The sequence below is a fragment of the Mytilus galloprovincialis genome, chromosome 6 (assembly GCF_965363235.1).
Source record: "Mytilus galloprovincialis chromosome 6, xbMytGall1.hap1.1, whole genome shotgun sequence".
Taxonomy (NCBI): domain Eukaryota; kingdom Metazoa; phylum Mollusca; class Bivalvia; order Mytilida; family Mytilidae; genus Mytilus; species Mytilus galloprovincialis.
This window is the reverse complement of record NC_134843.1, coordinates 4,338,481-4,365,245: the sequence shown is the minus strand read 5'-3', so window position 1 is coordinate 4,365,245 and position 26,765 is coordinate 4,338,481. Positions and strand designations below refer to the sequence as shown.

General features: G+C 31.5%; 1 protein-coding gene across 2 annotated transcripts; it reads right to left on the bottom strand.

Moving 5' to 3' along the window:
- Window positions 1-567: 567 nt before the first annotated feature.
- LOC143078749 (kelch-like protein 32) lies at window positions 568-25,582 on the bottom strand. Of its 2 annotated transcripts, none has more exons than XM_076253702.1 (4): window positions 25,482-25,582; window positions 7,631-7,856; window positions 5,696-5,820; window positions 568-5,007 (listed from the first exon to the last, which is right to left on the bottom strand). In XM_076253702.1, exons 2-4 carry the CDS (start codon window positions 7,831-7,833, stop codon window positions 3,527-3,529), a joined length of 1,809 nt encoding a protein of 602 aa, XP_076109817.1. In that variant the 5' UTR covers window positions 7,834-7,856; window positions 25,482-25,582; the 3' UTR covers window positions 568-3,526. The 2 variants fall into 2 exon arrangements, with proteins under 2 accessions (XP_076109817.1, XP_076109816.1); XM_076253701.1 differs by lacking the exon at window positions 25,482-25,582 and adding an exon at window positions 9,587-9,725.
- Window positions 25,583-26,765: the final 1,183 nt, after the last annotated feature.

Below are 26,765 nucleotides of genomic sequence, written 5' to 3'. Positions count from 1 at the left end.
ATATGTCAACGGTCTAATCTAAATAAAAGCGTGAAACAAGAAACACGACTATTTATAAAAATCTGCTGAAAATAAAATTACCACAGGACAATACATTTTATTTGTTTACTGTTGTTTGTCTTTTTGACTTGACATGATTTTTGACATGGTGTTTCAGTTTGTTATATAAGAATTGAATGCTTCTTTTTGTAATTTCATTGGAGTGTAAAAGCGTTGACCAGAGTACATTTTGTATGAAGCAGAAGTGCTTCTTTCTTAAAACTTGTGCACGGTCAACACTTTTACAACCCTATGAAGTTACAAAAAGAAGCGTTCAATACTTATAATTACATTTTATAGTTAGGATTATGAAAACACGATTTTTATCAAGTTTTTATTTAATTTACCTGTGCACTTTATTGTGGGACCTCGTGGCATCAATAATGATATATTTATTGTGTAATGAAGTTGATAAAGTAATTGCAGTTAGCCAATCAGAATAACATATCATAATGAAACCTACATCTAGTTGGAATATCACTTGGTGTCGTCTGCCTCTCTTTGAATAAAGATAGAAAAATGACAAAGTATATTTTGAGGTCTTTATTTTTGATTGGGAAATTGCACATACACAATGTAATAAATAAAACATAAAAATAAAAAAGCATGGTTGTAGTAAAACATGTTTGAGCAATAAAACTTCATTGCTGCTTTAAGCAGCAGTCAAAGGTTATTTAAAATAACAGCTAAAATTATAACATTTTGGTCATGTTGACTTGTTTGTAGATCTTACTTTGCTGAACATTATTGCTGTTTACAGTTTATCTCTATCTATAATAGTATTCCAAATTTCAGGGCAGATAGATATTGACTTGATAAACAGTTTAACCCCTGTAAGATTTGCTCTAAATGCTTTAAATTTGGTTTCAGAGTTATAAGCCAAAATCTACATTTTACCCCTATGTTCTATTTTTAGCCATGGTGGCCATCTTGGTTGGTTTGGCCGATCACCGGAAACATTTTTTAAACTAGTTACCCCAATGATGATTGTGGCTAAGTATTGTTAAATTTGGCCCAGCAGTTTTAGATGAGAAGATTTTTGTAAAAGTTAACGATGACGGACGACGGACACCAAGTGATGAGAAAAGCTCACTTGGCCCTTTGGGCAAGGTGAGCTAAAAATGTATAAAATCAAATGAAAAAGTTTGTTCATTTTATATATGACAGAATAAATGTATAACTGATAGTACACAGAAATTTTTTGGTATAGACATCACAGAATAGCGACTTAAAACAAACTTTGGTTGATCGATGTTTGATTTATGCATTATCAGTGCAAAAAGGTTATACTGTGGCTTCTTTATTAATCGTAGGATACCAATTTTCTTGGATTTTGTGGGTACAGTTGAACCATGACATTTATGCTCAATGAATGACAAATTTCCTATAAACTTGTATGAAGTCTTCGGCAATACAACCAAATTAAATATCAAAGAATATGCAAGGTTTCCGTCGTCCAAGAAATTTGGTACCCACGAACATAAATGAAACCGCAGTAACCTATGGAACAAAAAAACATCTGGAGGTTATTATATGATCCTCAGCTATAGGCGTTTTGGTGGTCTATTAATATCTCTACTATTTGTTGGGATTTTCACAGTAATTTGACAAATACATGTATGGTGTAGATACAGATGTCTACATGCTAACCTGCAAATGTATTTTATATCTTTTTTGCTGTATCAACCTTCATCTCTTGATCAAAATGTGTTTTTAAAAATGTTCATATTTTATTCTGGGAGCAAAAGCACAATAATTTAGGTTTTACATTAAAAGGGCAAGTTATCCATCTACATGTATGATCACAACTTCCATATATATCCACTTAAACAATTGTAATTAATAAAACATGTTACATAAAACTACAACAAAGCACTAGTATAAATTAAAATAGCAACAACATAAAAGAAACTGTCAAAATTTGTTGAAAAAAAGACTTCAACCATTAATACTGTTACCCATACTACATATAAGCATTAACCAAATTAAATGTGCGTTATCAAATCTCTGTGATCTGAAGATAACCTTTAACTCAAACCGTAAATTTTGGGAATATTTGGCTAAAACATTAAATAATAAATATCAATTCAGTTCAGTCAACTTACTTTAGTTCAATTGTCTATTTTTTTTTTAGAAATATCAAAATTTTGTCAAAGGAATTTTCTAATACAGGGAAATAACTCTTGTCAGAATTTTTCTAAATAGATATAACGATCATACTGGTTGAATCTTGCAAACACTTAAGTGTCACATCGTCCTAATAATTGTTCTCTGAGCCTTTTGATAGGCTAGTCAATTTTACATATTTTTGTATTTATTTATTTTAAGGGGTCTCCTTTTTTCTTTGGGATGGGTGGGTTTCCTAGTTAAATTAATCAATAAAAATAATAAAATTGAACACATGAAAACCAAATATGGGTTAATGTAAAATAAAAGTAAAATCATAAACCTTTACTGCTATGTACCCATAAAATCTAACCTACATTTAATCTAATTATAAAACATGGCAATGGCTCTTAAAACTAAATTTAGTGAAAATAAAACAACATCAAAATCAAAGCTTTACAGTTGTTGTTTTTTTCACCTGAAAGAATGAGTGATGCATATCCCTAAAAACTAATCCAAGCTTTCCTTCAATTTAACGAACACTGAAATTTTATTTCATGAGCATTACTAGTTTAAAACTAAAAATCAACACATAATTTATATCCAGTCACAGATAACAGATGACAGTCATGGCACAGAACTTTTAGAGACAGTTCAATTGAAAAAGTATACAGTTGAAAGAGCTTGATGTATAATTTCTAAATATATATTTGTGAATATTTCATGCCATTTTACAGTGCTTAATAAGGAAGATAACTGAATCTACAATAACATTAGGAACATATACAATGGTAGTGCACTATAAATTCAAACATAATGCCTGTAAAACAAATGGCATATTGTGCCAAGCAGGACTGAGGTAAAAAAAACACCTAAATAATAAATAACAATTAAATAAATAATAAACAAACAATTAGTTAAAACCATGAATGTTAAACAGACTCACAAACAAATAACACTAAATGCATCTGTAAAATATGGAATGCCTCCTTGTGCACACTGAACATTTACAATTTTACAAAGATTTTTAAAAATCAAATAGTTTCATTTTAGACTGATGTACACGTAATAAAATGCTTGAATGCATAAAATGAAATGTATTTAAATGCCATGGAAAAGAACACAAATTTCAAATATTGCTACGATAGAAAATAACAAAAAAATGTTTCAAAGTGTGTCCGGTCCTCAAAGGATCGATGCAAAATAAGTACGCCACTTGTACTGAAATTTGGAATATCTACTTTCTTCGTTATCACCAAACCATTGTATGTCTCTAAAACCAGTAAAATGTGGTCTTGTTATTTCAATTTTCATAATTTTAATCAGAGTGAAAATGATGATTGATAATTTTAGTTAGAACTCTCTCTCTAAACAATATGATTTAGGAATGTAAACAGTTACAGAACTCTCTTTCTGTTTGAGTTGATTTAGGAATGTAAACAGTACAACTATTATGTTCCCATGCTTCAATATTAGGGGTCAGATTTTCTGACCATGTCATGGTTTTGAGGTCAAGAACTAGGACAGTTTCTGCCTTTCTCTGATAATCTCCATCTATCCAGCCACCAATCATATAAACTTTGTTGTTGAAGCATGTGTAGGATGCATAAAGTCGAGGATTGGGAACAGTCCCTATTGTCTCCCATTGACTCGTGCTGAGGTTGTAACAGTCAATGCTATTGACCAAGACTTTATCATCAGCGTTAGTCTCATGCCATCCTCCAATCACATGTATCTGATTGTTATAAACAAACATTGAATGGTCAGCTCGTCTTGATTGCATTGGTGTATGTTCTGACCAATAATCAAATTCTGGATAGTAAACATAGAAATCTGCAAGAGCATGGTCATCATGAATGCCCCCTGATATGTACAGATGACCTCTATGAGATACCCCTGCATGCTCCGATCTGTTGTTTGGGATCGGTGATATAGGATCCCATCGATCTTCTTCTGGATCATAGCACTCACATGGAGTTTCAGATTCTTGTGCGAAGTCATCAGAGCCAAACCTGCCACCAATTGCATACAGCTTCTCTTCGACAGCACCTACGAACAAGCGACAGCGCTCACTGGGTAAGGGGGCAATACTCTGCCAACAATTGTCATGGGGACTATATTTAAAGCAATACTGGTGAATTATCTCCTGCATAAGGTCATTGTAGCATCCTCCCACTAGGTAAAGGTCATTATTTAGGACTGTCAAGCCAAAGTCACACTGTTCTACATGAGGTATCTTTGTCAATATGTCCCAGGAGTTTGATTCTGTGTTCAGATAACGTAGATCGTTTGTCATACCTCTGTCATGGCTGAACCCACCTACACACACTAATACTTCTTTAAATCCTCTGTTATTCAAAAGACCAGATTGGTTATAGACAGAGGTCATAACAGTGGACTTCAGCAATCTTTCGACTTCTGGTTGTTTCTCAAATAGTTGTAGTAATTGCTTTTTATTACTAATTGCATCTATGTCTAATAAAGTCAGTTCACTGAATCTTAAACGGGAAAATAGTTCACAGGCCGAACTCTTTCTTTCCTCAAACTTGAAATATATCCAATCCAATATGCCTGACAAAATGTCCGATTCTGAGCAATTGACGGGAAAATCACAGTCTAATACATGACAGAGTGTATGACACGTAAGTTGAGGTATTCGGTCAAATAAGAAATGATCGAGATGTGAACACATGAATCTGGCAACAATATTTTTCAATTCTTTTAAAGATAAAAGGTCGGCAAGGTTAAACATTTCAAAACAGTTGTCAAAAGACAGGTGAGATTCTAAGTACTGTGTACAGGCTGCTATAACAGGTAATAACTGGATATGATTGGCTGCAAGCAATATGTCTTCAACATTATCTATAATAACAGAATTAAGAGTCATAAATAAATATTTCACATATATATAGCCTGTTGGTTCTATTCTAAATATAATTACTTATCTGATATAACTATTTGTTGTAAATTTAATATATTTACTCAATAAAAGAGTATATTTCTTTTAATTTATCAATGCAATGCTTTTATTTATGCAAAATTGAATATTATTGTATTTGTTTATATCAAACTTACAAAATGTTTGAAATTCAAGTTTTTTTATGGTTGCTGTCTTAAATCATATTTATTCTTGTTTTGTTCATAGGTAAAGCATTTATTTTTCTTGAAATGCATTTTGTCAATTTTGGTCCTTTTTTATACTTAGAGTATAGAATTTGTTTATTGTTGAAGGGGTGCTATGAGAACCTGTAGTTGCTAACATCTACCATTGCTCTTTCATTAGTTTATTGGCAATCATACCAAAACTTCATTTTCATTTTCTTATTACATGAAAAATATATTTGTTTTTCACACAGTTTTTACAAACCATTTAGATAGAATGATGTTTTTGCTTTATGCTGCAATATCACAATAGGGCTTTCACTATTTCAGTAGTTGTTGTTCACCCCCAACCCTTACCATTGGATGAGTAGCTGCCCCATTGACAACAGCATATCATCTATTCTGTATCTTTACAAGATATCAGAGAACACTTTCTATAAAATCTCACCTCTATCTAGTTCCATGTTTGATGAGTAGGCAAATTCTATTATACTTTTGATTCCTTTAGCTGTAACACCATTCATACTTATTATATCCTGTGTTGTTTCTTTCAAGCCATCAGTAAACATGGCTCTGAAAATATCATGTTTCAATGTTTATATATTACAATTCCAAATAATGTATTGCAATGGCTCCTCTTTAATTTGCTGTAATACTTTGTGGATGTTTAATAACATTGACTACCCATGAGGTATCACACGGTCGACCTCTTTACTTATTGTCTAATTCATTTTGGTGTTGATTTAAGTGTGAGAATTCACCTAATTGTTGATCAGTAAGCCTCCTATATCTTACGTTATTATAACATTGCTGCATTCTTGTCTTTCTTTTTAGCTTATGTCATGTATGTGCTTTGTCTATATGCTTCTTTGTTTGACTTAGTTGACATACTTGTTGGTTTATATAGTGGTTTAAGTTCTTTGTTTGACTTAGTTGACATACTTGTTGGTTTATATAGTGGTTTAAGTTCTTTGTTTGACTTAGTTGACATACTTGTTGGTTTATATAGTGGTTTAAGTTCTTTGTTTGACTTAGTTGACATACTTGTTGGTTTATATAGTGGTTTAAGTTCTTTGTTTGGCTTAGTTGACATACTTGTTGGTTTATATAGTGGTTTAAGTTCTTTGTTTGGCTTAGTTGACATACTTGTTGGTTTATATAGTGGTTTAAGTTCTTTGTTTGACTTAGTTGACATACTTGTTGGTTTATATAGTGGTTTTAAGTTCTTTGTTTGGCTTAGTTGACATACTTGTTGGTTTATATAGTGGTTTAAGTTCTTTGTTTGACTTAGTTGACATACTTGTTGGTTTATATAGTGGTTTAAGTTCTTTGTTTGACTTAGTTGACATACTTGTTGGTTTATATAGTGGTTTAAGTTCTTTGTTTGACTTAGTTGACATACTTGTTGGTTTATATAGTGGTTTAAGTTCTTTGTTTGACTTAGTTGACATACTTGTTGGTTTATATAGTGGTTTAAGTTCTTTGTTTGACTTAGTTGACATACTTGTTGGTTTATATAGTGGTTTAAGTTCTTTGTTTGGCTTAGTTGACATACTTGTTGGTTTATATAGTGGTTTAAGTTCTTTGTTTGGCTTAGTTGACATACTTGTTGGTTTATATAGTGGTTTAAGTTCTTTGTTTGACTTAGTTGACATACTTGTTGGTTTATATAGTGGTTTAAGTTCTTTGTTTGACTTAGTTGACATACTTGTTGGTTTATATAGTGGTTTAAGTTCTTTGTTTGGCTTAGTTGACATACTTGTTGGTTTATATAGTGGTTTAAGTTCTTTGTTTGGCTTAGTTGACATACTTGTTGGTTTATATAGTGGTTTAAGTTCTTTGTTTGGCTTAGTTGACATACTTGTTGGTTTATATAGTGGTTTAAGTTCTTTGTTTGGCTTAGTTGACATACTTGTTGGTTTATATAGTGGTTTAAGTTCTTTGTTTGGCTTAGTTGACATACTTGTTGGTTTATATAGTGGTCTAAGATTATAGCACAATGTTCACTGTTGTATCCTTTTATTTTTACATTTTTACCTGTTATGTCTGTTGTTGTTAATATAATTAAATTGTATGCAACTGTTATACAAGTGAGAGGTTTAGCTAGCAATAAAATCAGGTTTAATCCACCATTTTCTCATAAGATAATGTCTGTTACAGATTTTGCCATTTTATTAGGTACTTACTGTTTTGAATTTTCCAATTCAGTATTTTTTGTTATTTTCCTTTTTGCAATTTAATGTGATTATATATAATTCATATATGTATAAGATGAAATAAAGCTTTACATATTAAACATTTTAAATAGATTCACATGTATGTAATTTTTATTCGTCACATGTATCTGGTATGTAAACTGAGGAATATATCAAGACTAATGTACCTGAAATAATCACAACAAGAGGCCAATACAACTCTGTGAGCTTTAAACTTTTGACCTTCAGCCACTAAGGTTACATCAAACAGTTGTCTTTTCTTCCTCAAAGACTGTAGCCCTGTCAGTATCTGGTTCCCATGATCTGTAGCAATATAAGTCACCTTAGTTTCACCCTCTCTTCGTAACTGGGAAGATGACTGGATAACCATTGCAGCTGGTCTACTTCCGTTGTCTGAAAAAAGATGACAATTTTGAATAATAAATTATGTAAACATTCCCCTCAAATGCCTTTAATTTTAGGGAAAAATGAAAATGTGAAATTGCAGTCTAATTCCCTCTTCCTCTTAAATCATCAAAAATCTTTCTGTCCAAATGCTGCCTATCAAAAATAGCATATTATACAAATATATCATGCTTACAAGTGGTATTTGCCAAAAATACCGGTTGAGAGGTACAATTTTCCAGAGCCGTTAGGCGAGGGAAATTTGATTACCTGGAAACCAGTATTTTTGGCAATGACCATGCATTTGTCATATTAGATTAGAAATAATTCATTGAGTTATTTTTAAACATGGTATTCCCCATCTGCCATGGTATTTTGCACAGATATATCATGTTAAGGAGGGGTATTTGCGAAAAATACCAGTCGAGAGAATGTTAAATTTCATGAGCCGTAAGGCAAGGGAAATTCATTCTCAAGACTGGTATTTATCGCAAATACCCCTCAAGAACATGCTATATCTGTTTAATTATACTGAATGTTAACATTCAAAAATGCATTGATGATCGTGACGTTACAAGCGTCCAGTCAGATAAAGTATTTTTGGCAAATACCATGGCAGAGAGTGTAAAAAAGGCATATCCATTTTGCATATACCCTGGCGGCGTTAAAAAATGAACGCTATTAATTTGATAACAGCAAATTGGTGAAAAATACACTGGCTATCAACCAATCAAAACCCAGGATTCTTAAATAAGGTGTAATTAGCTAGCAAATACCCTGGCACATGGAATTCCCTAATGACAAATACCCTGGCAGAGAAAAGAAAGTCTCAATACATAGAAATTGGTGAAAAATACAATATCTCTCATCCAATTAAAATACAGCATTATTACATAAGGTGGAATTATAGAAAATAAACATATTTTATTTTTTTCTTCCTGACTAGAAAGTAGGAAAATGTAGTTGTTGGCAATTCACTATTATTTCATGAACAAAATATCAAATGATTGTATAACATCTTTTAAGATATCAATAGAAAATTATAATTAATTAGAGGAGAGGAGTAAACACAAATGAGTTTCAAAATGTACAAACACACCTATAGGCTTTACAAGAAAAAAAACTTTTTCTCAGGAAAGCAAAACAAAAATGTACCTTAGTAAATAAGTAGTGTTCCATTGATAAAAAACAAAATCACAAGTTACCATATAACAAATTCATGAAATGGAAAACTCTTGGCATCAAACACATTCACATCAATAACATGGATTTTTTCATCAAAATTTAAGTCAACTGGACAAGACTACTTTAGTCTTAATCTTATGGAGCATTTAAATAAGCTGATCCATTTTAGTAGCTTTTGACACCTTTTCCTCAGATAAGAATTTATCCATGGTACATGTACATAATCTGCTTAGATAAACATCTTATCTGAGTATAAATCTAAACCGCTAAAAGGAATCCAATAAACGTGTCACATTATCAATTTAAACTAAAAATATTTATTGTATTTTGGTATTTAAATTCTCCATAACTGGTCATGGTAATTGGCAGTTGTTTCCTTTGAAAGTTTACTCTTATTCAGAGACATATATGTCTCTGTCTTATTTAAGAAATTTGACCACTAACATACATTGTAGGTACAAAATATTATATGCAAACACTTTCAAACATGTGTGTTTCCTATAATCTTATAGTGATATAAACTTGCATTAAAATACATTTTTCTATTGTCTTACCTCGATTTAGCTGCAGAATGGAAAAATCAATTGCCACTTATTTTTTTTTTAGAATTTTGCTATCTACCTTTGGCTACACTATTCAAATTAGCATGAGAAATTTATGAAAATCATATGGACATTGGAAGTTTATATGCCTAAAAGCTATTGAATAGATACAATTACTGATAAAGACCTGTAATAAATTAGCAGGTAGTTAACAGGTATGTGATATATACCTGTAAGGTCTGGTTGTCAATATCACCTGCCAGGTAGATAGTTAGATGATGGATCATATTGTGATAATATACACACATCAATATGTAACTTACGATAATTTGATGACTGAAAATCAATCAAAATATTTTACAGGATTTTTAATGATCATAGTATAATCTTGAGTGTTAAAAAGAAGTATCCTGACCCTTTATTACCTAGATTTAGTTTATTATAAAATGACTTGAAATATATATTTTTTTAAACTACTGTATACATGTACTGCAAGAGTTGTACTGTATATTATATTAGTATCAATAAATCTAATATTTGAGGTTTTTTAAAACTTCACATCTAAATGTATATATGCTGACATTAAGATTTTCTACATGTATATACCATTAACCTTTCTTGTCTAAAATGTTCAAGAATTTAAAAAAATGTCTTATTCAAAAACGTTGGTATTGAAGATCTAAATGATGCATGTATCTCAATTAACTTAAAAAAATATAAGTGTGTTTCTAATAATCAATAATCAATTGAAAGATTATTTTAATTTCACTCAAGGCCTAAAATAAAATACTTTTTGTTTCCCCAATCCCGACCGACCCTCCAAAAACCGCCGACTCATAATACTTTATTGTCAAAACTAAGTCAAATATTATTTTATTCATTTACGATTTTCAGGCTTGCAGGATCGACCAATATTGTTCAAGCTTTATGGAAAAAATAAATTATTTTACTTACCGTGTCGGATTGGAGAAACAAACAATATATTAATTTAGGCCCAATTTTAAGATTTTTATATTGGGGTTCATTTGTGTTGCTTTCTATAAAAAGAACTTAATAGCTTTTTCTTGTAGAAGTAGACACAATAATTTATCAAAGTTTAAAAGCTTTGCATATGGGTCATCAACTGAGTCTAATTTCATTCTGTAATGTTATTTGCTTTTTTTTCACTTCATACTTAAATTTGGTCATCATTTCCAATCAAGTTTGTGTCTTTTATATAAATAAATTAATTTTATACTTTTAGCAAAAGTGGGATTTTGTTTCTACCAGATTAAGGACCTTTTTTCACTATTCCATCATGAAAATGTTTCCAGATCAACTCTGAAGAAATATTTTGAAATATTGTGTAGATAAGACACAGTTAATTCTGAATCATAGATCACTTCAAATGAAAGTTTCCCTAGTTTTTTAAAGCATTTTTTTTGTAGAAGTCTTTACTACCCAGAAATCAAAACAGTTTGCTCTAACATCTTTTTTTAACTCAATATTTTATAAGTGAATATTAACCAAACAAGATATACAATACACAATAATTTTTTATTCATTTTCTAAGTTTTTTTTACCTAAGTACAGTGTACTGAAATAATTCGGGAATGTGTTCATGGGACACAGATGATGTCCCAACATGCATATCTACAAATGTAATGTTATATAATGAGACATACATTTGTAACTCAAGAACTGTAAAAGTGTCACTACCCAAATTTGAACTTGATTTGAGTTGTGTGGTGATAAGAAGTGTTTAAAAGTTTCATAATATTTAGTTGAGGCAAACTTAAGTTTAATAGAGAACAAAAACAAATACTTCAGCATTTTTTCAATTTATTAAGGGACATATTAATTAAACTCTAGCATTTTAGAACTGCAAAAGTGACACAACAAAAATTGGTACATATGTGTTCTGTGGTAAAAAGCATTGTGCATACATGTCATAACATATGGTTGGCTGGTTAGGGGGGGGGGGGACTTAAAATTCAGCAATTTTTCAATTTTAAAAGGGGCATAACACTAGAATGGTAAAGCTACACCACCAAATTTAAATATTTGATCTGTGCTTTGTAGTAATGAGCATTGTGTATAAGTTTCATAGCATTTGGTTGTGGCAATATAAATTAAGAGAATGGACACGAAAAATTCAGAAATTTTTCCATTTGTAAAATGGGCATAACTCTAGAAGTTAGAGAACAGAAACAAATTTTGGGACATACAAACAGATGCGGGAGGCATAAAATTAGGTTTTTGCAGTAAGTTTCATCAGTCATTTTTTTTCGTCTAAAATATCAATTGCTAGACAAATTAAATCAATGCTGTACATGTATCTTCTTAGTGATTCAATTTTTTGCTGTTTTAAATAATGTCAAAATCTTCTGTTTTTGTTCATTTCAAATGTTTAAACAATTTGAGTACAAAATAATTGGTACCATATACAAAACTACTAAGCATTGCAAAATTTAACCAAAAAGAGATTTAATATTGCAGAGCCAGAAGGGTCAACTTGTATCTACATATTATGTCCCTGAAAAACCTTCAACTTTTACATTTGTAGTGCTATATCTGTGTGTCATTCAACTTATTGTGTTTGTCAAATGCATGACTTTTATCTTTAATATATATACATATTTATTTACAAGTATTTACTAGACAAATCCTTGGTCTAGACTCCATTTATACAATACGTCAACAGACAACAGTCAATAATCGATATCCCTTTTGGAATTCTGAAGCCTGTGATAAGATATGTAAATTAGCTTATCAATTAGATATATTATTTGACATGATACATGACTTACTAGGATCAAATGACTTTACATGGTTACTTCAGAAAAAGAAATTATATCCTTCGGATGCTTCTTTGTTTTTGTTTCAAAAATCAACTTCCGGTTACCATGTGTTTAAAAGGGGGACCGTATCGGTTCCGCAACAGTGTATTTCCGGAATTTAAAACTATCATAGTCCCGCGGGTACTTTTTAATAACCAACTGGCCTGCTATAAGGAAATTATTTGATCTAATAAATTAAAAACCGAAGAGAATGAGAAAAAAAAATGACGAAAGCAAAATTGAAAAAGATGACCGACTCACTGAGTCCGTGCTGATAAAGAGTTTAGAGACTTTTTATTCTAACATGGCTAGTGATAGAAAGTCTCTGCATAGTTAGGCATTTGATCATCTATATGTATAATGGGAAGGTAAACTATTTATATGTAATAGCTTCTATTACATTTGGATAGTTGACTTTTCCATGGATATCATAGAAACATTTGTATGTGAGTGATGATGATAATATAAGGATTTTCATGTAAAAGAAACTGAGGCGAAATATACCAAAGGAACATCATCAAACTCATAAGTTGACTGAAACTTAAACTCACTCTTACAACGCCACTTGCAACGCCACTTGCAACGCCATAGCTAAAAGAAAGAATTTCCAACAAGAGTGCCCACACTGAAATGTCTCGCCTTCTTTACTAACCATTGATGTTATGTTGATAGACTAAAATTTAAAAATTACTAAAAGTAACACATAATCATGATAAACCAAATGAGAAATACACGACACATTATAACAATTTGATAAACCATTGCTTATAGTTTTTAAGACACATGCTTTGATAACCAAGAAAACTAAACATTGACAAATGATGTTGCGAATTAACCAAAAAAAAATAATTTAAAGAAAATTTTCTTTTTTAATTTCTGAAATCTTGAAAACAAATTGCCCTCCCCTTTTCCCCAAAAATATTCTTTTCCTCAAAATATGGTCATAAATTATCTATATTCAAATTTCCAATGGAGTTTGCAACCATAATAACCCATTTAAGTACATCATAAAAGTCTTAAAGAAAATGACATACATAATCATGGCTAATATTAAATTACCTTCATCAGCATTTTTAAAATAGTAACTTCTAAAAATAAATCGACAGCCAATCATCTCAAGACAATACAACATTTCTTTGCGCAAACCCCTGAGGGTTTACGCAGTATATATTGGACGATGTCCGTAGTCTTTCGGAACACCGAATGTTATTCGGAATACATCTGTTATTTCTATTGCCACCTTTCATATACATGTGCGATAGCTTATTAATTGACCTGTTGAATAAGCATTAGCATCTTAAGTTGCTATAGAGATATGTTACATATGATGCGTTATCACTGGACGCAAGCAATTTTAATGAGAATTTGAATACTTCCTTGCACGCAATTACAAGCTGCTAGTATTTACCTTCACGGCCGACACTCGGCTAACCGAGAGATTGGTCGGTTAATCTATATTGAGTATGCGGCTATATCGGCGGTTGGTCTGTTAATCGGGTTGGCTAAAGTCTGTTAATCAGGTGTTATCGAGAAAATCATTGAAAGTTTAGCATGTTTCATTGTATAACTTTTAAAATATATTTTTATTATAAACATTATTCATGTATAACAAAACAATTCAATATACTGAATCCAGTGGTGTAATTATTATTTTTCTAGCTTCGATGTACGATCTATAAAATGAAAAGGCGGGTTACTCATCAATAAATTTAATTATACACATTTTACACACACAAAATGTACACAAAATGACACGTTGGTTGATATTACTTGCATGCAATATTTTGAACATCGAAAAAAGACGGGCATCATGTTTGTTAACCATATTGATATCTTTGTGTGAAAAATCTACACGAAAATCTGTATTTTGGTGACATAAATCAATCTTGATTTAAAACCTGGTCTGTTAATGGGTCGGATGTATAAAACCCGGTCTGTTAATTGGTCTGTTAAGAGTAATGAATGGCAATACAAATATTATTTTATTTCTATATGGGGTGTTATCGGATCAAATGGGTAGGCTCAAGACGAGCAGCTAAAATATACGGAAACAACACATGAGCAATGAAACATAAAATATACGATAGCAGCACATGACCAATTAACAATTTAGACAATCGGGAAATTGAAAATTGATAAAAATGGTTTCAAAAAGTGTTATTAAAGTTATATTAATTTCATCCAAGAATGGTAGCATATATCGTATGGATTTGGTTCTTATAATATGGCAAAAATATGTATATTTGATAGAGTCTAACATAAAATTGTGCGTTTTACTCTTAACAGACGTATAACCAACCCGATTAACAGACCAATCGCCCATATAGCCGCATACTCAATATAGATTAACCGACCAATCTCTCGGTTAGCCGAGTGTCGGCCGTGACCTTTATACTAAGGTTTCAACTCTCTCAGGCAAAGTTGGCTTTAGATGAATTTGGCTATTTATTTTAGGTATTTTTAACATGTAGCTCTTCAACGATTTTCGGTACTTATATACATCTTCGGATTTCAAATGTTCGGCTTTGAGCGTTCCTGATGAAGGTAAATCCAGAAAAGAGTTTCGGACGCAATAAATTACACAGTGTAGATACTATTCTGTACGCTTTCCGGAAGTCGCGATTTTCGAAGCGAGAACTTTTTGGATCACATTTTAAATTTGTCGGATATACTATATTAAGCGGTAAGATGTTCATCTGTACATTGCTTAATGATTAATTCAGCTGACATCGATACTCACAAATGGTTTATAATTAAATTTAGCACATTCATTATTCGTATCTTTGCCTTAATTAAGAGATTTTCAAGTGCATCACTAAGGAAAATCAGTTGGTGAACCTAAAAACAATCTTTTTGCACTCTTACTGTACAAATTAACGTAAAATCCAGACTTAATTTACTAGATAAAGTGTATTTTAAGTAGTGGTAAAAGTTTCAGCCAGATCTTTGAAGCCAGAAATAAGAAAATTACACTTGTTTGAATTTCTCACTGTACGATCAGTCTCGCTTGTATATTTTGAAACTGTATGATCAGTCGTTATTTCACTGTATTCTAATAGTGATTTCAAAGTTATTTACGATACATTAGAAGATGGCATTTTTCTAAATAACACAAATATATTTTAATAAATTCACATCCTGTAAACTTTTCAAACATGTTTTAGCTTGATAGGGTGTACTCGACTTACTACATTAAGTATAAGGATGTTTGAATGTGGCTGAAATAAGAAAAAGGTTTGTTTGTTTATAGAAGTTTCAGAAATGTCCTCCGTTTTACTTAAAATTGTACAAACACACAGATTTAATAGTTACTATATAAAAATGCATGAATTTACAAACATTCGAGGCCGTACTGTAGCCTATAATTGATCACAGTTCCTTCACTTTGTTTTGGATGTAGATCTGTCTCTTTCACACTCAATTGTACACCACTTTGTGAGGCGATGGTTTATAGTGATAATGAAGTCCGTTTTTCCGTTCGTCCGTTGGACCGGTACAACATGTTTCGCCGGTTTTGCAAGCGCATCTCCACATACACCACTTAATATACATTGGTGTTTCCAGACATTTTTAAATGGAGAGGGGGTCCAATCCAGGAGAAAAGAGGATTCCAAATATATGTTCCCATACAAATGCATTGAAAGTTAAAAAAAAGAGTTTCAAACCGCCGGATCCCAATTTTCTTGAATCCGTCACTGGTATAACTATTAATGATTTTTTTCTCGGATTCCGTATCATAAATATAAAAAATATAAAAAAGAAGATGCGGTATGATTGCCAATGAGACAACCGTTCACAAGAGATCAAAATGACACAGATATTAACAAATGTAGGTCACCGTATGGCCTTCAACAATAAGCAAAGCCAATACCACAGAGTCGGCTATAAAAAGCCCCGAAATGACAATGTAAAACAATTCAAACGAGAAAATTAACGGCCTTATTTATATAAAAAAAAGGAATGTATTTCTGATTTTATTAAGAATATTTTATGGGGTCTCTTTATATAAGATACGGACTTGAACATTGCATTATATGGGGGCACCCATCAGATATTTCCAACCGTGACCTCCAAAACCAATTGTTAAACTTTTCTAAAATTGCTCCATTTGTAATCTATTAATGTATGTATGGACCTTCTATTTCGAATATTTTGTAAAAATATTTTTGATGTTTCTCTATCGTAAATACGGACTTTGTCATAACCTTATATTGGGCGTACCTATTTTATATCCACAACTTCCTTCAGACACTTGTCATAACTTAATGAATCTTTTTTTTTTCAGATTCCTTATCATTTAATTCAATTGTGTACCTCTTATTTTGGTTTTTCGAAAAATCATCAGTTTTTTATTTCCATGATATGGACTTTTCCATTACCTTATTGGGTGGTACCCGCTTACTAAACGCAACTTTCAAAAACTTACCATATACTAGTATTAATAAAACTTTCTCATATTCGTTATTAAATGATGCCCCTGTGCACCTATAATTTAGTTTTTCTGGTGGTTTATTTTTTTCCAAAACATGGACTATAGAAGTGGCGGGGTATAATTTCGTTAATTCTTTCCTCAATACCTAAAGTTTTTTAACAAAGCTTTCTCTATCTATTTTTTGTCATTTTAAAAGAGACAGGCTTGATGTATGTAATCACCAATTGATCAACGGTAGACGGTGTAAATAGTCTTTAAAAATGTAATAGTTAAACAGATAACTGCAACGACACACTAATACAGCCCACAAGCGAATCATGTATTGCTTTTTAGGCATTTGATTTTAAGTAAGACTGACGGAACAAAAATTAATTTGCCGTCTACAAAAATCATCAGAAATATATTTGTATTGTCTGATGAAAGAAATTACACGTTATAGTTCCATGGACACAATCATAATATCACATAGACACGTATATACCTTCAAATTGCCGTTGTTTTTCAGTCAAGGTCGTTAAAAACTTCCATTTGTTGTTGTTTTTTTCTTCAAAATCACGACTGGTCATACAGACAAAAAATCTGAAATCGCTACTAGAATACAGTCAGTTTTAGACTGATCGTACAGTAATTTATTTTGGGTTCCTCAAGGAAAGCATATTTTTGTATTTGAAATACGAACATTCTACTTAAATACGGTAGGAATATTGAAACAGTATATATTTTACTGTAAACTGATGCAAATATTCGCAATAAAAGATTATCTGCTTTGTACTACGAGAGCAAAATTGTCAATCGATTTCACTTTTTTCTATGAAGTTGGTGTGATGCACGCGAATATTTTATATTCTACTGCATGTTTTTGTTACAGTTACTCATATTTATGATGTTATACATACATTTAAGATGTGCAAAGCACTTTATAGATATAGGAGTAAACAAATGATGAGAAAAAGCACCAAAACAAAACCGTTCTGTTAGACAGTTTGAAATCCTCGCTTCGAAAATCGCGACTTCCGGATAGCGTACAGAATAGTATCTACACTGTGAATTATTAAACCTGTTGTTTTATATTTTTACATCACTGGGTCGATACCTCTGCTGGTGGACTATCAGTCCCCGAGGGTATCATCAGCTCAGTAGTCAGTGCTTCGGTACTGACATGATTAAACAAACATTACTAAAATTGTCCGTTTATAAATTTTGAAATTATTATGAAACTAAGGTTTCAACTCCCTCAGGCAAAGTTGGCTTTAGATGAATTTGGCTATTTATTTTAGGTATTTTTAACATATAGCTCTTCAACGATTTTCGGTACTTATATACATCTTCGGATTTCAAATGTTTGGCTTTGAGCGTTCCTGATGAAGGTAAATCCAGAAAAGCGCTTCGGACGCAATAAATTATTAAACGTGTTGTTTTATATATTTATATATGTGTAATTATTTTAATTAGAGTCAAACGTTGAAACCAGCTGTGTTAATTTATGAGATAAGCTTTCATGTAAACAAGGCGATTTATATTCGGAAACGAGTTTTGTCAAAAATAAAATCTGTAAAAGTAGTATTACTAGCATTTCATTTAAGATTCTGAGTCTAGGGAATATGTACATGATGTACAAAGCAGGCTATCTATTTTTTTTTTCATACTAAAATTAAGAGGAAGTCGTTCTTGCACTTTTTTTTTTAAAATCTATCTAGGACGTATATCATCTAATATACGTCATTAAATAGATGTTAAAAACGTGGATTTTACACAAAAAAAAAGTTTATTGAAAATAACGTTAAGATAATTATGAAAGTACATTTCCGTTATTATTTTCTTAAAATTGCACATTGAAATACAGTTAATTTCTTTATTTAAATATTGCAACATTATTTCCTTTTAATTTAACAAGGACATGAAGGAGGTCGTATAACCTCCTTGATTAAAATAACGAATGAGATTGTTGTAGGTACATCTGAATCCTTTTCGTTATCAAAATGTGAATAAGTATATATTAAATATGAAGGAAAAAATAAAATCTAAATCCAAAATATATTTTACATTTGACTATGCAGATGTGAGAAATAATACTTCAAACAATGACATAACGAATTTAATTAAATTTATGGAGTGTCTATTCGTCCGGCTAGCCGAACGAATAGTTAAAAATCTCTATTCGTCCGGCCATCAGTCTGCGTATGAGCAAACTCTTCAACATCAATAAAAGTGTCATGTGACGCGGAAAGTGTCCCGGATGAGGTGTCGGATAACACACGCGCGTATGCAATGGACGTTTTGAGAATTGGAGATCGTGATTTATATTTAAAGATGTCATAGAGAAAACTTGAGAAGATGTAATTGCTTTAAACAAATGTATATAGGAGTGATTCCAGAACAATCGCGTATACATGTTAACTGTGAGGAATAAGCCTGAAATCAAAGTGAAATTGATGATTTAACCCCATTTACCTTATCATGCTTATGGAGACAAAACGGGAAAATATACTATATCAAACTTGCTTGGATGCATTATTTTCAAGTTATACTACAACGGAGATACATGAACATACTGATATGCCTTGACTGGGAATAAGACACCATAATTGGGGTACCCCCCTTTTTTCTGTTGTATCTAATACACATTTTTTTCTAAAACAATCTTATCGAAAACACAATCCTACATTTGGGGACAGGTTACACGTGCCTGTCCTTTTCTCTTATTTCCTATGAATTAAAAATCGCCGAACAATTTAAATGAAGAATCGTGCATAATCATATAGGGACTTTACTTTAACCAAACTTCACAGAAACAATAAATTCAGGATCTTTTAGAATCATAGATAAAGCCAATAATGATTGGCCCGACTATTTACCTTACATGAAATTCATAAGCAGAACTACAAAAGAGAGAAGCACCCCCTATCTAAATTCCTTTAGAATATTAGAATAAAAAAATCCGAATCAAATATATAGTTTTTTTCTGTTTTTTTTTTTTTATTAGAATGAGTTCTTTTTCATAAAACGATGTTAGACAATATAATTATTTTAAAATAACTCGTGCTTTATTTAAAACCTTCAAAACACGATGCTACATCTTCATCATTATATTTTTGGCCGGACAAATAGCGAAAAACCGTAAAAATGCTATTTGTCCGGCTTGGTGTTTTGTCTAGGCACAAAATAACTTTATTAATGAATTGGTTTCGGTCACCAAGGTGAAGAGGATGTAGTGCAATTTTTCATGACCCATAATTTGAAATATGAGAAAACATCAAAGTAAAAAGGGACATTCGGAAAATATCTTCAAAGCGAGTTAAAGTTTTTAATAAGTTTTTGTTTTTACCAAAATAGGTTTGCCATCAAAAACTTTTACGAGCACAAAGCACACAACTTAAAATTGACAATGTTTAATACCCTAAGCATCACAAAAACCGTGCAGAGCAGGTGTAAAGATATTATTAATGATCAATATCAAGCCATTGTTCAAATAACCATGAACATATATCAAATTTCAATAAAAAAAACAGCTATTTTACAGGTTCACGTATTGCATTTCTTGAACACAAATAATCATTAATTGATAACATTTCTTCACATTTGTATTTGAACTTTAGCCTAAAAACTAACTCTTATAAAAAAAAAACAGCACCTTAAAATGGAACATCCAGTGGGTGACTTAGCATGTTGTCTTTTAGGAGAGAGGAGAGAAAAATATTCCTTGGTCGCGGGCAATGATTGCTTTTGCAAGAATATATAACAACCCACATTGAACTGTAGTTTCATTAAGTAAACAATCAATGTCAGTTTTTAATTCTTATACCACAAAAATGATATAAAACAATACATCTTTATTAAACAATTATCTAAATAAATATTTAATGCCAAACAAGCATTTGGGTTTACTATTGCATTTCTTTTTTTTAAAGAAAGCAACTTGTTTTACATATTTTGTAAGCAGTATAAGGAAAGTGATTGTCAATGTGTTTGAATTACCCCCTTACACTGCTTTTGAATTATGTTTTGTACTTTAAGTAATTCTCCATTAACGAGGACACTTTTGTTTTTCCCCCTATTTTGCCCCTAATTTCTGAACGGTTTGAGTTATAACCCCCCAAACCAATTCTTACCACCCCTTTGTGGTATGGAAACTTGTAGTATAATTTCAGAGCGATCAATACACCATTCAGCAATTTATTGTTTGGAAACTAGAAAATTGCTTATTTTGGTCCCTTATTCCTAAACTGTGGGACCATAACCCCCAAAATCAATTCCAACCTTTCTTTTGTGGTCTTTAACCTTGTCTTTAGATTTCTATTTACTTATATTAAAGTTATTGTACGAAGCGGACGTAATACCAATATACGACCGCAAAAAAAAATTCCGGTCGTATAAAAAACAAACTTAGTTGTGAAAACCTAACTGAGTCCAAAGGGATGAAAAAAGAATATCTGTTGCAGCATTGCCTTTTTAAATACGCAAATTTTCACCACAGATAAATTGATCAAATATACCGAGTAAAATATTTTAGTTTGCATCATGAGAAAAGTTGTACAAACTAGTTTTAAATATGCTTACATCTTGCTGTATGTTATACATTAAACAAAAAGAAATAAAGAGCGTATGGTCTCGTGAAATATGATTGTCAAAGAAGACATGTTGGAGACACTAAAAAAATACTTTATCATATGGAAATCATTATTATCAGATTCAAACAACTTCAGCATGACCTTTCCACACAGGATGCTTTAAAGTAGCGAAACTAACAGTTGAACTTAAAAAACTAAGCAATTGAACATACATGCAACATTGAATTTGAGATATATAAATTACAACAGAGACATATACATACATGTATTGCAATCGTAGAATATCTCTCTTTACTTATTCATTTATTTTCACTTTTGTATAATATTTAATTATTTTCTCCAGTATGTGTTACAGAATATTCATTTTTATTCTGTCTTGTGCAAGATACTATTCATTTTCTGAATCAGCTTTTTCTATGACACGCTATTGATTTTCAAATTCCTCCTCTCCAACACCACATCTAGAAGATCTTGTGTGGTACTCCATATGATAAAAGGATTGTCCAACGTGTCAATTGGTAGACCCCTTTTAATGCTGTTGCATGAAACCTTATACAACCAGTTGCTTCGCAGGGCGCAGCATTATACTACCGCAGAGGTTGAACCCTGAACGGTTGGGGCAAGTATGGACACAACATTCAAGCTGGATTCAGCTCTAAATTTGGATTGTGATTAAATAGTTGACACAGCATAGGTTTCTGACACAGAATGAATGTGGTCTAATGAACTTAAACAAAAAATTTTGCCTTTGAGCAATTCACTATGCTGTTGAATATTAATCCTCTCAAAAAAATGTTTGAAGAAATTTTCTTTTTATTTATGAAATCTGAAATGAAAAAAATTGACCCCCCAATTTTTTTTTCACATCCCCCTTTCCCTTATTTCAAAACTGATCTCAATTCAAATTTCTAATGAAGTTTGCAACAATAACTACTCATTTAAATACATCATAAAATATTAAAATGTCAAAAAAGTGCTTGTTATTACTGAATGGTAAAGATTGTTTTAATCTATCAGTTGGTAGTAAAAGTGAATATACATTGTATATTGTAAAAAAACAATGATTTAAGTTGATTCAACTACTATTGTGGACAAAGAAAGATAACTCCAATTGAAATCCAATTGGAATTTCTTGCTATTGCACAATATTGTGCAATTAGATATTTCTTGCTATTGTGCAATACTGTGCAATTGAAAATATTTGCTATTGCACAATACTGTGCAATTGAAGATTTCTTGCTATTGCACAATACTGTGCAATTAAAGATTTCTTGCTATTGCTGAATACTGTGCAATTGAAAATTTCTTGCTATTGCACAATACTTAATATAATAATTTTGGATCCTGATTTGGACCAACTTGAAAACTGGGCCCATAATCAAAAATCTAAGTACATGTTTAGATTCAGCATATCAAAGAGGCCCAAGAATTCAATTTTTGTTAAAATCAAACTTAGTTTAATTTTGGACCCTTTGGACTTTAATGTAGACCAATTTTAAAACGGGACCAACAATTAAGAATCTACATACACAGTTAGATTTGGCATATCAAAGAACCCCAATTATTCAATTTTTGATGAAATCAAACAAAGTTTAATTTTGGACCCTTTGGGCCCTTTATTCCTAAACTGTTGGGACCAAAACTCGCAAAATCAATACCAACCTTCCTTTTATGGTCATAAACCTTGTGTTTAAATTTCATACATTTCTATTTACTTATACTAAAGTTATGGTGCGAAAACCAGAAAAATGCTTATTTGGGTCCCTTTTTGGCCCCTAATTCCTAAACTGTTGGGACCTCAACTCCCAAAATCAATACCAACCTTCCTTTTGTGGTCATAAACATTGTGTTTAAATTTCATTGATTTCTATTTACTTAAACTAAAGTTATTGTGCGAAAACCAAGAATAATGCTTATTTGGGCCCTTTTTTGGCCCCTAATTCCTAAACTGTTGGAACCAAAACTCCCAAAATCAATCCCAACCTTTCTTTTGTGGTCATAAACTTTGTGTCAAAATTTCATAGATTTCTATTAACTTAAACTAAAGTTATAGTGCGAAAACCAAGAAAATGCTTATTTGGGCCCTTTTTGGCCCCTAATTCCTAAAATGTTGGGACCAAAACTCCCAAAATTAATCCCAACCGTCCTTTTGTGGTCATAAACCTTGTGTTAAAATTTCATAGATTTCTATTCAGTTTTACTAAAGTTAGAGTGCGAAAACTAAAAGTATTCGGACGACGACGACGACGACGACGACGACGACGCAGACGACGACGCCAACGTGATAGCAATATACGACGAAAATTTTTTCAAATTTTGCGGTCGTATAAAAAATTGAACCCAATTTTTTTAATCACATCCCCCTTTCCCTTATTCCAAAACTAATCTCAATTAAAATTTCTAATGGAGTTTGCAACAATAACTGCTCATTTAAATACATCATAAAATATTAAGATGTAAAAAAACTGCTTGTTATCACTGAATGGTAAAGATTATTTTAATTTATCAGTTGGTAGTAAAAAGTGAATATACATTGTATATTGTATATAACAAAGATTTAAGTTGATTCTGGACAAAGAAAGATAACTCCAATTAAAAAAAAATCTTGCTATTGCACAATATTTTGCAATTAGATATTTCTTGCTTACTATTCTGGACAAAGAAAGATAACTCTAATTAAAAAAAAATTTGCTATTTCACAATATTGTGCAATTAGATATTTCTTGCCATTGCGCAATACTGTGCAATTGAAAAGACTTGCTATTGCACAATACTTAATATAATAATTTTAGATCCTGATTTGGACCAACTTGAAAACTGGGCCCATAATAAAAAATCTAAGTACATTTTTGGATTCAGCATATCAAAGAACCCCAAGATTTCAATTTTTGTTAAAATCAGACTAAGTTTAATTTTGGACCCTTTGGACTTTAGTGTAGACCAATTTGAAAACAGGACCAAAAATGAAGAATCTACATACACAGTTATATTTGGTATATCAAAGAACCCCATTTATTCAATTTTTGATGAAATCAAACAAAGTTTAATTTTGGACCCCGATTTGGACCAACTTGAAAACTGGGCCAATAATCAAGAATCTAAGTACATTTTTAGATTCAGCATATCAAAGAACCTAACTGATTCATTTTTTGTCAAAATCAAACTAAGTTTAATTTTGGACCCTTTGGACCTTAATGTTGACCAATTTGAAAACGGGACCAAAAGTTAAGAATCTACATACACAGTCATGACAGTTAGATTCGGCATATCAAAGAACCCCAATTATTCAATTTTGATGAAATCAAACAAAGTTTAATTTTGGACCCTTTGGGCCCCTTATTATGTTGGGACCAAAACTCCCAAATCAATACCAACCTTCCTTTTATGGTCATAAACCTTGTGTTTAAATTTCATAGATTTCTATTTACTTATACTAACGTTATGGTGCGAAAACCAAGAAAAATGCTTATTTGGGTCCCTTTTTGGCCCCTAATTCCTAAACTGTTGGGACCTAAACTCCCAAAATCATTACCAACCTTCCTTTTGTAGTCATTAACATTGTGTTTAAATTTCATTGATTTCTATTTACTTAAACTAAAGTTATTGTGCGAAAACCAAGAATAATGCTTATTTGGGCCCTTTTTTGGCCCCTAATTCCTAAACTGTTGAAACCAAAACTCCCAAAATCAATCCAAACCTTCCTTTTGTGGTCATAAACCTTGTGTCAAAATTTCATAGATTTCTATTAACTTAAACTAAAGTTATAGTGCGAAAACCAAGAAAATGCTTATTTGGGCCCTTTTTGGCCCCTAATTCCTAAAATGTTGGGACCAAAACTCCCAAAATCAATCCCAACCTTCCTTTTGTGGTCATAAACATTGTGTTAAAATTTCATAGATTTCCATTCACTTTTACTAAAGTTAGAGTGCGAAAACTAAAAGTATTCGGACGACGACGACGACGACGACGACGACGCAGACGACGACGCCAACGTGATAGCAATATACGACGAAAATTTTTTCAAATTTTGCGGTCGTATAATAAAAAGGTATCATTTCAATATTAACAGATTTGTATGGACAATTTACCTTCAACATGTATGTATATCCTCTAAACTGACTGAATATATATGTATCTGTATTAACAAATTTTCGCTAGAGTGATAATTATCGGGCAAAAATATATCGAACGGTTCAACCCAATCTGAGACTATTCAATATTACATGTATAACACATATGTAATTGTAGTTTCAGACACAATCAAATCGTGATCAAATATTTTGATGATTAATAGACATATTATAGATATATTCTATAAAAGAATATTACAACATATAACCGGATTACAAGTCGTGTGTACATTTCATGATCTTGATGTATTTAAAATAAGGTTAAAAAAAGGATGAATCACAGAAATTAGAGCGATCTCAATATCCTTTTTTTTTTTAACAAAATTAAAGTTACAGATTTATATGAGACAGAATTCAAAGCAAACGACTTTTAAATGCACTAAGAATATCGAGTGGTACTTAAAAAAAATGTACTTGATGGTATTGTAATATCATCTGGTCCTTGTTAACTAGACTTGCTACAATTCCCTTTCTATTATTTCTCTCTTACTAATTTATATGTTTACTGATATTTAGTGCCAGCCTACTGATTGCCCTTGGAGATGTCAATATAATTGTAACCTCCTAGTTATAGCAGTAAAATTATTAAAGGGGAAAAATTGAAAAAAAAAGAAAAAACATAATTAGGAAAGGACATGTAGCAAGTCTACTTATTAACATAACCGCCGAGAATACCATTCATAAAATATATATTGGGAAATTTTACCGTATATTTGGAGAGACATATACATTTTTTCAATATTTTCATCAGATAAATACGTTATTTACACGAACACAGCACAATGTTGCAATTTTACATGTTTTTGTTGATTTTTTGCCTCAAAGGACATCTCAGTGCGTGTCATAAAAAAATTTAGAAAAAAAAGGAAATATATGGAATAACTCTATCGTAGGTGGGGCATAAAAATCCTTCAAAGTTGTTACTAAGGGTATGAAAATAGGGGCTATTTTCCACAGGCACCTTTTAAATGTATTTAGCTCGACTTCAATCTTAATTGACTAGGATTGTCAGTTTCCCTGCTGAATGTCAGTGGTTCTCTCCAGCTTCCCAATAAACAAGGATTCTGTAAGAATTGCACGGTTGAAAATTCATCGTAATGGAGCGAAATTCTAACTTGATCTATAACTTGTCATGGTGTAAACTTCATAAATATATCAAGTCAAAATCTTCAAGTATTATGGAAGAATAAAGCTGCTGAAAACTGATTATTCAAGTGAATGTCCAAAGACCCTAACTCTGCA